The 12286-nt window shown below is 39.5% G+C and overlaps 1 protein-coding gene across 1 annotated transcript in view; it reads right to left on the bottom strand.

The window, feature by feature from the left end:
* The window catches only part of znf804b (zinc finger protein 804B), a 477554-nt gene extending 467695 nt beyond the window's left edge, over nt 1–9859 (bottom strand). Inside the window, exon 1 of the mRNA XM_033012714.1 lies at nt 9207–9859. Coding sequence (XP_032868605.1) covers nt 9207–9317 — 111 coding nt within the window. The 5' untranslated portion in view covers nt 9318–9859. The remainder of the gene's footprint in view (nt 1–9206) is intronic.
* Nucleotides 9860–12286: the final 2427 nt, after the last annotated feature.

Below are 12286 nucleotides of genomic sequence, written 5' to 3'. Positions count from 1 at the left end.
AGAAATGTTAGAAATTATGTTTTAGTGGAAAGGATAAACAGATCACAGAAAATTTTATATGTCCCTATAACTATAATTAACGGTTACATTTCATGTCCCCAGTTCTGTTGAACCACAGAATACGTACGCAGAATCTGCATTTAAATTTTTATGGGATGGAAAAGACTGAATAATAGAGTATCGCGCAGGGCATCGACGGTTGGAGGCCCTGCAGCTACCTGGGGCTCAGCTGGACCAGGCACCGCTCCCAGAGGTCGAGCACGTGGAGTGGACACAGCCTACAGCAGTGGATTAGCGGTGGTGGACACCAAGGGCTACACTTGGCCAGGCTAACCCTGTAACGCCGCCAGGACAACAGACCTTCATGATCAGATCAAGATCCCTGCACTTACGACAACTGGGACTTGAAAATGACGCCAAACTGGCGACCCTGTATACAGCATTAGTGTACTACTACTATACACTTGTACTATATCTGAGATGCTTACCTAATATGTATCTAGGTGCTTATGTATGGTGATACTTGGACTGAACTGTATACAAAAATGATTTTCATTGTACCTTGGTACGTGACAAACATAGTACCATACCATACCATATTTGGCACTTTGTGATTAACATAGATAGACAGGCATCTAAAAGTCCAAGATTTCTAATGATTATTTTATCACCTAAACCCCTGTTTGACACTTTTCATTAAGACGAGATAATACTTTAAATAATAAAGAGAAATGCATGATTCTAAAATCCTATTTTTCACATTAATAATCAACAATAAAATTTGATGTGTATGTTTTTTCAGCAAGCTATTTCTCACGTTGACAGCACACAAACATAATGTCATTCATGCATGTCACTGAAACAGATCATGGATATTTTCCCTGGTCTTTGTCTGTATCTCTCAATTATTAATCAAAATAAAACTGTACATGATTGAGAAAATATATTACAATACATATTGTCCATTATCTAACTTCGTTACCACAAAATCAAAACTAGCCTATATATTTTTCCATATAAACGTTGATGTCATACTCCTTCATTAAATGTTGTTCCATTTCCTGAGTTGTTTTAAACATACTTACTGTTCAATGGATTCTAACTCGTTTTGATGTTAAATAAGATGACAGATGCAACATCTGTCACGGCACAAACATGCCGTCTGGTTAATGGGACAAGGCCACAGCTTACAGAAAAGCTCAGCTGCCGCATCTTCAGCTCAAATAAATTAAAAACTGCTGAGCATTTGAAATACCCTTCAAACACAATTTTTAATAAAGTTGGGAAAGTTAATGTGCCAGAAATACTGATGTAAAACTCACAGGTCCACACTGTCCTTGGGTTTCATGGAGTAACTTATTGGATGCAAACAGTAAGATGTACATTGAAAGACAAACTGCAAAATGGATTTCCTGTAAAATAGATAGTATGTGTTATATTGTACCTAGCTGAATTACTACTTCAAGTACTCCTATGTTAACCGATTTTCTTTAAAAGCCTTAGATTGTCTGTAAACATGGCTGAAATAGTCTAAATGCCGTAACAAGGATTTCTTCAGCCTTAAAACTCACTTACCGTTTCAACTGTTAAGTCACACGAAGCATTATGTAAATGCAAGACTTCCATTGAACATTAATATGAAATTAATATGAAATTAATATGAAATTACAGCAAATCCTTTGCTCACTACTTTAATAGTGACATCATCCTATTCCAGTGCGAGTGGTCAAAAGTTTATGTAAGAATATGTTAAACTTATGCAAGCAATTATTCTGACAGATCAGTTTCAAGTTTTGGACAGTCTATTTAAAACCATGTTTAACTGAAGTGGTACTGGATGAAGAAAGATTTCAAAATTAGGATATAAAACCATGTGTGATACTCATGTACAACATATAAGCAAGATACAGGTTCTGTGGCAACATTAATCAAGAAACAAGAATCTGGTGATCTGTCTCAATAAGAGATGGTGCAAACTCTGAAAATAGGTTACTGAAAAAAATGTCATGTTTTCAAGCTTTAAAACTACACCCACACAAAAGTACAAGAGAAAGTTTCCCCTCAAATAAATGGCTTTTCAAGTGGAAAGATCTCCTGTGGAGAGTGTAGGGATAAAATCAGCAGTATGTATTATTAACTGAATGAAAAGAACTGATGATAAATCCTGTCTTGATAGCTCTCCAGTATCAGAATGAAAACTGCAAGAATTTTCCAGGATGGGGATCAGTATGCTTTTCAGTATTAAAGGAAACTAGAATAAACCTTCGAGCAAGATTTCTGTCCAAATTCTTTCCAGTACAGTTCTATTATGTCAGCTCAATATGCCACCGAATGAAAACATCCATGTAGACTATTACGTAGCAAGTGTCAGCAGGTTAGTTTTTATCCACAGGCTATCACTAAAGTTGAGCCTTGGCCTCGCTGCAACTTGAGATTAGTCAATCACCTTTGTCCAGGGAACAATAGTAGGACTTTCTGATTTATATGTGAAACATTTACCAAGTTAAAATGGAAGTTTACCTCATGTCACGGATGCTTGATAATACACTGGACATAGGTCTCGCCAGAAAGGCAATTCAGGTAGGATGATTCAGTCACCTGATAACAGCTGGGAAGAAACTGTCCCTGCTTCTGGTGGTGTGTGTTTTCACACTTCTATACTTTTTGCCTGATGGGAGAGGGGAGAAGCGGGAGAGGCCAGTGTGCGACTCCTCCTTGATTAAGCTGTCGGCCTTGCCGAGGCAGCATGAGGTATTGTAAGGGTTAGAGAAATTACAATGGAAAGCGAAAGCATGAATGGAAACTATATAAAGAAAATGTTACCGTACTCCCACCTCTCCAGGTGATATACAATAAAGAAAACTAGAAATTTGAGAAAAAATAGATTCTGCCTTCTATACACATACGTGCAAGGTGTATTTGCATTAGGCTTACTGCAACCACTGCAACAAATTCCAACTCACGACAGGTTCCACAGGTGAATTGTTACTTTTATATCCAAGAAGATGTCTGAACCATGAAACCACATTTTATTTATTCTGACCACGTTGCACATCTAATATCATGAACAAACTTGTCATCACCCTGTGCTCCTCACCCTCCATCCCCCATTTAATTCCTTGCAATATATTGTATAACCATATAATATAACCATATAACAATTACAGCACGGAAACAGGCCATCTCGACCCCTCTAGTCCGTGCCGAACACATAATCTCCCCTAGTCCCATATACCTGCGCTCAGACCATAACCCTCCATTCCTTTCCCATCCATATAACTATCCAATTTATTTTTAAATGATAAAAACGAACCTGCCTCCACCACCTTCACTGGAAGCTCATTCCACACAGCTACCACTCTCTGAGTAAAGAAGTTCCCCCTCATGTTACCCCTAAACTTCAGTCCCTTAATTCTCAAGTCATATCCCCTTGTTTGAATCTTCCCTACTCTCAGTGGGAAAAGCTTTTCCACGTAGTTAGTTGCTGCTCTAAGGAACGACAACTTAAGGGCATATTTGGGTACTGAATTAATGCATCTTATTACTAAGGCTAAACCTTAGTCAATAATCAATAATCACACCAGGTGTGTAATAAAAAAATAGACAGCTAGAATTTTTAAGCAATTAACATCCATGCCAGGTGATTAGCTCAACGATAAAAATGAAAATGCAACATATATTTAGCCATCACAGAGAAAAAAAGTTGTTTTTAGCAAAGCTAATAATTTCTGATTCTGACAAAAAAAAAACGTGCTAAATGATGGGGCACCAAGAAGATATTTGCCATCAGCCTCTGGTGCAACTTTCCATCAGCAGGGCTCGTAATTAACGGTTACCCAGGTGCCAATGGCGACCTAAAGTCCCGCCGGGCAACCTAAAAGCCATGCCATTTTGCCTGGCTTGGCAAGCACCCGGGACACCTATCATTCAACTGAGTGGGCCCCCCTCTTTATCTCTCTATCTGTCACTCTCCGTCTCCGCCCGCCATCAGTATCCGTGTTCGGGTCGCCGGGTCTCCGCTCTCCGGCCGCTTCTCATCCACCGGCATGGCCGGCCGCCTTACCCATGCGCACAATCACGTCATCACAGCACATCATCAGCTGTGGTTGTGCGCATGTGCCGCCCTGCACATGCGCACTGCCACGGCAACTGGTCGGCACCGGGCACGTTCTCTCTCCCTTTGCATTGTGGGAGATCTGGTCGCTTTTGCTGCCTGGTCCCCGCCTCGCCGCGACCACTCAAAACCAACGCAGAATCACTCCCTGGAGCTGGATTAACTCCCTGGAGTAACTCTTGCTTCTTGGTTTCCTGGTCCTCCAAAAATATTCTAAAGGGAATTTAAATTGGAGTGGATCCTCCACCAACAAACTCTGAAAAATAACAGCCTATTGCACTTGATCTGTTTATTTATTGTGCATATGGTCTATGGTATATAGACACATTGAACTTTTATCTCCTGTTCTGTATTATGTTTACATATTCTGTTGTGCTGCAGCAAGCAAGAGTTTCATTGTCCTATCTGGGACACATGACAATAAAACTCTCTTGACTCTTGATTTGGACTTAAACAAAAAAGGGTTCTTGGGGAAAAAATAGCTACCTTAAATTTAGTTGCATCTGGTTGGGTAACTATGGTAGGGTGAAGACAATTCCATGCTTTAATTGTGCGGGGGAACTCCATGGAGCAGCCAGCATCTCTGGATAGAAGAAATTGGGTGACGTTTTGGGTAGAGACCCTTCTTTAGATTTCCTCTTGTTTTAGTATTTTTAGTTTAATTTAAAGATACAGCATTGAAACAGGCCCTTCGGCCCACCGAGTCCACGCCGACTGCCGATCACCCGTACACTAGTTCTATCACACACATTAGCGACGTAAGTCAAGAGTCAAGAGTGTTTTATTCTCTCACGTCCCAATTAGAACAATGAAATCCTTACTTGCAGCAGCACAACAGAATATATAAACATAGTACTCTGTAAACAATGTTATAAACGAGAAAACAAAACGGTGTATATTTATATATGAATATATAAATATATATATATGTGTGTGTGTATATATAATATATCCCCCCACACACACACACACAATTTCCCTCCTGGGATTATTAAAGTTCTATCGTATAGTTTTGTGTGTGTAGGAAGGAACTGCAGATGCTGGTTTAAACTGAAGAGAGACACAAAAAGCTGGAGTAACTCAACAGAATCTCCGGACAAAAGGAAAATATTACGTTTTGTGTTGGGTCTGAAAAAGATTTCTGCACACCTTTGGAATGTGGAAGGAAGAGCACCTGGAGAAAACCGATGCGAATGATGCGATCAAAGGGAAAAGGAGCAAACTCCATACAGACAGCACCCATATTCAGGATCAATTCAGGGTCTCTGGCATTTTTAGGCAGCAACTTTATAGCCAATGTACTGCCCCATAGTCTTGAACTGAATTAAAACACACGGTAGCTGTAAAGGGGGACATAGCGTCACTTAGAGATTTAAGACTGAAAATGAATAGTTTCTTTTTTTTTAGTAACCAAAGTTATCAATGTATAATTGTTTGTGTGTTGGAAAACAAAATATAGTGGCACAGCTGGTGGGCTTGCTGCATCACACGCCAGAGATCTGCGTTCGATCCTGTCCTCGGGCACTATCTGTGTTGAATTTGCACATTCTCCCTGCAAGCATGTGGGATTCCTCCTACATCCCAGAGACGCATTGGTTTTGTAGGTTAACTTGTCTCTGTACAATTGCCCCTAATGTGTAGGGAGTGGGCGAGGAAAATGGGATAACAGAACTTGTGTGAATGAGTAGAGAAACTCAGCGGGTGAGGCAGCATCTATGTAGCGAAGGAAATAGGCTACATTTTGGGTTGAGGCCCTTCTTCAGACTGATGTGAGGGTGGGGGGGCGGGAAGTAGAAAGGAAGAGGGGAAGACAGTGGGCTGACGGAGAGCTGTGAAGTGGAGGAGAAAGCATGGACTACCTGAAATTGGAGAAGCCAATGCTCATATCGTTGGGGTGTAAACTACCCAAGCAAAATATGAGGTGCTGTTCCTCCAATTTGCAGTGGGCCTCACTCTGGCCATGGAGGAGGCCCAGGACAGAAAGGTCGGATTCGGAATGGGAGGGGGAGTTGAAGTACTGTGCCACCGGGAGATCAGGTTGGTTATTGTGAACTAAGTGGAGGTGTTGTGCGATGCGATCGCCAAGCCTGCGCTTGGTCTCACCAAGGTTGATCATACGCTGAATAATCCAACCACATTTTTGTTTGGAAGTGAAAAGAAATAATAGCAATTGCATTCATTGCAACATGTAAAAAGAGTTGAGATACTGTATTATAATTTTGCTGCATGTCATTGTGGTATATATCATGTCTTGATTGGTGAATATGTTTAGTTTGTGACTTTATTTGAAGCAGAAATAATATGTGAGTGCTTCATTGAGCATAATTGCGACTGGTAACTACGCATTTCGTCCAAGTACATTATCGCACGCGTCATGCAAGCCGTCTTAAATGACCACCTAAACTGTCATTTGGCAACCTAAAAAGCTGCCTAGGTTGCCCGGCTGGAAACAGAGAAAAAAAGTTAAGTGAGAGCCCTTAAGTACTTCAGCTGAGTCAGCATAGCATGGGGCTGTCCAGCCAGCTCTTTGCACTGAGACAGCCCCATAGCACAAGTGTGTCTCAGTGCAAAGAGCTGGCTGGACTCACAGCTTTGGCAGCTGGAGCAGTCCCTTAAAGATACAGGGGCTGCTAAATGTTTGTGAAAACCTTTAACATCAACAAACATACAGTAAAATTGTGAGAGTTAAAGAAATCATATGAATCATAAAGAAATTTTAAAATATGTTTTTAAATGCGTAACAAATTTTTCCACAATGTAAAAATAAATTCATTAAAACTAACTTAAATTAATAATAATAACTAGTTAGCTCTCTCCTATCTCAAGCATTAATATGAACAGTTCCAGATACATTTGGACCGTTTGGCCTGGAGCAGGATCAGTGCATAGACTTCCTGGTCTGAAAGCAGGGAAGCTTGGGAAAGACATGAGGTGCTGGAATATTGATCAAAACACAAAGTGTTGGTGGAACACAGAGGGTCAGCCAGCATCTGTGGAGAGAAAGGGCAGAGGATGCTTCCCTGGACTGATACTTGGGGAAGATTGTGCAAACACATTGCATCCTCCAAAGCAACAGACTGCGACTTGGACCAAACTCAACACTGGAAACAAGTGGCTATCCAGTTCATTCCGACAATAGCACTAATGTAATGACAGATGATCTCCCTCATTAACTGTGCTTCTCTCTCCACATGCTGATGCCCAATGATCGGTATTTTCTGTTTTTATTTCAGAGACATTTGAAAACGATTAAAATATAAGTAATTAAATAAAAATAAAAACACTTAACCATCTGAATGCAGTAAAACAATGCAACATCTTTTTTTTTAAATGATGGAATGCTATCTTCCCTTTTGCATTCTAATCTGGAGCCCGACAATTCTCGCTAAAATCAATGGAGCTTGGACTGGCGCAGAATCCCAGAAGAGATTTACTAGTATTTCTGCAAAACTGGTTGAGGGTCTAGAACCTGTATCTTCCACTATGTCTCATGTTTAACAACATGTGTGCAGCAATCCCAGACAAAATTAGTCAACAAGATTCACCCCTAAAACCTGGAGAAAATATTCAAATTATATTTTTATCTCTGACGATAATTTATCAAATGAAAAGCAGTTTAAATTTTACTGTGATTGAAAAATACAGCAAATAAATGTAGTCAATCTTTTTTTATGATACCAAATCTACTCCACGGTTTTCAATTATTCAGACAATGTGAACATTTTTTAAGCTTCTGAAGCAAATTTGCACACTTTAAAAGGAAACATTAAGAACATTGAAGAGCTTTGGAAGAAAATAGAATTGGGAAAGTTTTGTAGCCCAATTCACCTGCAGGATAATCTTTGTAATAATACACAACAGTGAATAAATGCTGAATTCTACACATCTGTATCAAGAAACCGTTTGAGGTCTCAAGATCTACAGAAACCAAATATGTTAATGGCTCAAAACAATCCAAAATTTAACACACACAGGTTCTGTAGAAATACTTGAGTGGATTATAAAGCATTGCAAAAAACCCAGAATTACAGACATTTAACAAATACAAAGTGTGTTGTGCATAATCTAGCATTTCTCTCTAAATGGGATTCCATCTCCTGTTGCAGAAGGTCCCACTGATGCAATACAATACAATTTGGCAATGAGAAACACTTGCATTAATGTATCATTTGTCATATGTCATTTGTCATTTATCTTAGTTAGCTACCTTCTTAATTCAATAGGGGGTTAGATTTGTTCTCATGTTCTCAAATACATTCTTTGTTGCTTCGCACCTACCGTCGCCATTCAGAATTACGTTACACTGAAACCATGTGTTAAAAAAGTCAGGACAAACATAAATTGCGATGTCTCTCACATGCACAGAAAATACCTGAAGGAGTAAATTTCAATCAGTATTGGGCAAACGCCTTTCCAGAATTGTTACAATGTGAACTCGCCTGATCAGCGTGCTCTCGCAACTTCTGACATTTGCATCGCAGGTGTGTTATCATTAGCAAAATGAATGCGAGGGAATCGAGAGTTGGGTCAAAACGCAAGATCTCTCATCTTTCTTGCTGATGGCTGCAGTAGCCTTTTCAATTATATTCGGAACTGCTATCATGACAATCGCATGATAAAATTGATATTTTACTCAAACTCAAACTCAAGGCAACGGAGCACCTGCAAAGCAGGGTGTAGTTTACAAGGATAATTTTCTTCATAACATGAAACGTAGTAAAAGAAAACAATGCTTGAAATAATTGTTCGGCGAAAGTAACTTTAAGAATCAGCCGCGATCCAGTCCTATATATAGATAGGCAGCCCGCCAGCAATCTAATTAACTAACTGTTTCACGAGTTTCCGAATTCGGAAATCCCATACATATTATATGGTAGAGATATTTTACAAAGTCACAATTATTAGACATCCCTTCAAACATTAAGGCAATATCGAAAACAAAATGAATCGTCAAAAAAAAAAAATCAGCACCAATTTGTTCGCTAAAAATTAATATCGGTGGCCGCATATTTCCACAATGGATACAACAGTAACGATGTAAAAAAGTTTATTACATGTAATTAAATGGAAAGAAAAGAAGCACGGAATTTACCAGTGTTTCACTCCCATTCTTGCACAGGGGACCTCTAAAAACTCCTTTAATGCTTCTAAAATGCCCATTGCTGAGATGCGTTGAGCTGATCACAAGGTAATAGCACGCCATACGGTAATAAGTCTCCCATATGCACTGAGAGTTGACATAAGCGGAGGGAAATCAACAGCCGCACAGGATAGGGAGGACAGGAGCCCTGTCAAGCAGCACCTAGGCACTGTTTCACTTCACCATCGGCAGGCAGAGACATGACACAGTTAGCCAATCCATCGGCTCCGGCAATTAAATAACGAGGCTGAAAATCCATGCATTTCCCAAAGCGCAGACCATGTGAAAATGCTGATCCGCTGTCTCGGGTAAAACACAGTGGTGGTGGGGTGGGGGTGGGGGGAGTCCACGGTGCCTGGCAGATGCAGCAGATACTGCCAGTGCTCCAACAGTCCAGCGGACAAAATAGCTTGGCGAGAACCGTCCGTGATAACGAGGACCCTTCCACGCACTGCCACCAGCCTCCGATGCCACTGCAGACTGCAGACTGCCCTGCAAACCCAGGTATGACAGCCACAAATGGATCGCTAACCCAGTAACTGCCACGCAAGGTACACAGGAACAAGAGGGGGGAAACTGTTACATTCCCACAGATGACAACTTCCAATCAGCAGCACGTTTCACAAAAACTGGCTGCAAACTACATTAACAACTCTTCCAGTTATTTTTATTATTATTATTCCCCACAAGTCTCTTAGTTTCCTCGTATCTAGACATCCTCCTCTTTCATTTCTCCGGCTGAATGTGCATGCTTATTCTCTGCATACTTTCCCTTTGATACCTTTCTTTTCCCTTCCTGGCTTAATATCAAGCTGCAGCAGCCGTTCCCGCCACCCCACTGCCACCCCCACTCCCCAAACAGGCTGTGAGAATTATCAATCCGGTTCCAAATCGGGTATAAGGAGGTGGAAACGTAGAATAATCACTTTATCGTCTCACTGCCATTCTCTTCGGTAACATGCATTTAGCAGAATTGTTTCATTTGCTGTACACAGTGCCACCAGGGGCAATGTGGACAGAGGCAGCACCCGGACGGCTGAGTATCAGAGGAGAGAGAAATCTCAGTTATTTAATTTGGAAACGCAATTAGCGAAATGCCAACCGAACAACAGCACACTGTAAGCGGACCGACCAACAAAGCTTCTATTGTTTACAGAGCTAAAATGTCATGTTCATTATGAAGACTATGATGCTTTACCGCCGAATAACAGCAAACACAGGGAATCCTTTGACTGAATGAGATAACTCTACAATGTACAAGTCATTGTTCTGTCAAACTCTTTTCAGGCTTATGATGTTAATCACTATCCACCCTGGCAAGTACTGCATGTGAATTGAATCATTGCAGGACTAATCATTTATATGCATAGCAAGACAATTATAATGCATGCATTATTAGAAATATACAAGTTATAGACACAAAAAATTATAGATTGAAAAGGGGATATATTAATTTGCCCATGCAATAACAATTAAGGAAACTATCCTGCCCATTATATAGTTTTCCATTTGGTAAGTATCTTTTATGGAAACAAGGTGCCCACCCAAATCTTGGAAAGAATGATTAATTTCGAGTCACACTAGAATGCAGATGCTGGAATCTGGAGCAAGCTTACATGGTTGTTAGGTATAAATTGCTTATTTACTTTGTTGCTATATTTTGACGTATAATAAATGGGTTGCTGAGAAAATGGCTAATATTCAATACATAATGTTGCTTTTTAATTTGAATTATTTGCATAATTAATGCAACATGCAAAGATAATTTTTTTAATTATTTCTCAACAACAAATTAGTCATACCATGATTATATGTGAAGAGAGTTCTCTCTCAAAGAAAATTCTACACCAATAGTAAAACTAAACATCATTAATCATAAAACCCGACAGTCTCACTGACACACTGATAGTCTTCATAAGCATCTTAAAAATGCTGATCAGTATTCTATTACAGATTCACCCACAAGAGGGAACAATTTCACAAAATTGGCAGCTTCTTTAAGAAGTGAGATCTATTTGAAGCAAAAAGTTGAGAATCTCAAAATGTGAGCGTACATTTCAGAGTAACAATAGTCCAGGAGTGAGAGGAAATCAATAACATAGGCCCATGATATCACAGCAATAAAAGGAGTACGTTTCCTAAAAAATAAATAGTTAAAGTTATCAAAGGAATATTTCACACTCAACAACATTAATTTAAAATTATACAGCTGCAAGTATAATAGCTCATAAACTAGATGTAATCGATGATTGTCACAAAGCACTAGATATTTTAAATTTATTACAATTGCCCAAACTAAATACATTCATTTCCACTGAATAGATCTTAAACCAGAACAAAATTATTTTCTCACATCCTCCCAGCAGTGCCATGGGACAGTTACAGAATCATAGCATAGACATATTAAGATGGATACATCTCTGGAGCCTCATTTAAGGTTGTAGGGGTAAGATGTAAATAGAACCTGAGAAGTAACTTTCTTTACACGGAGAGTGGTGGGCATGTGCTACAAGCTGTCAGAGGAAGCAGTAGAGATAGGTACAATTACTATTACATCTTCAAGATATTTTTTTTAGCATTTAATTTATTTTAAAAATATTTTTTTACTTCAAGATCATTGAACAGATAGGAAATGCTAGGAGTATGGACCAAATGCGTGCAAACGGGACAAGCTCAGGTACATGCCTTAGTCAGTATGATAAGTTGGGCTGAAGGGCCAGTTTTGGTGCTGTATAACTCTGTGTCTCCATTACTCTAACAAGACAAAACCATGATTTGTTATTTCTTCATATGGAGAGGCATGGGAAGTGACAGATAACTTCAAACAGTTCTTATTGGTGCACATGCTTGATTCTGGTGACATGCAAAAATCAATACAGATTGAGTAAAGAAGTGCATTCACGTGTCCAAGTATGCTGTATTATAAAAAAGAAGCTATGTCATTGATTTTCCTACCCATCTCTCCCAAAACCTGCAAAATAGCTTAAAATATGATCGTTATTTATAAACATGTTTAAAAATATTGTTTTAAT

The sequence above is a fragment of the Amblyraja radiata genome, chromosome 2 (assembly GCF_010909765.2).
Source record: "Amblyraja radiata isolate CabotCenter1 chromosome 2, sAmbRad1.1.pri, whole genome shotgun sequence".
NCBI lineage: Eukaryota > Metazoa > Chordata > Chondrichthyes > Rajiformes > Rajidae > Amblyraja > Amblyraja radiata.
Note: the sequence above shows the minus strand (reverse complement) of the source record. Positions and strands in the feature narration are given on the sequence as shown.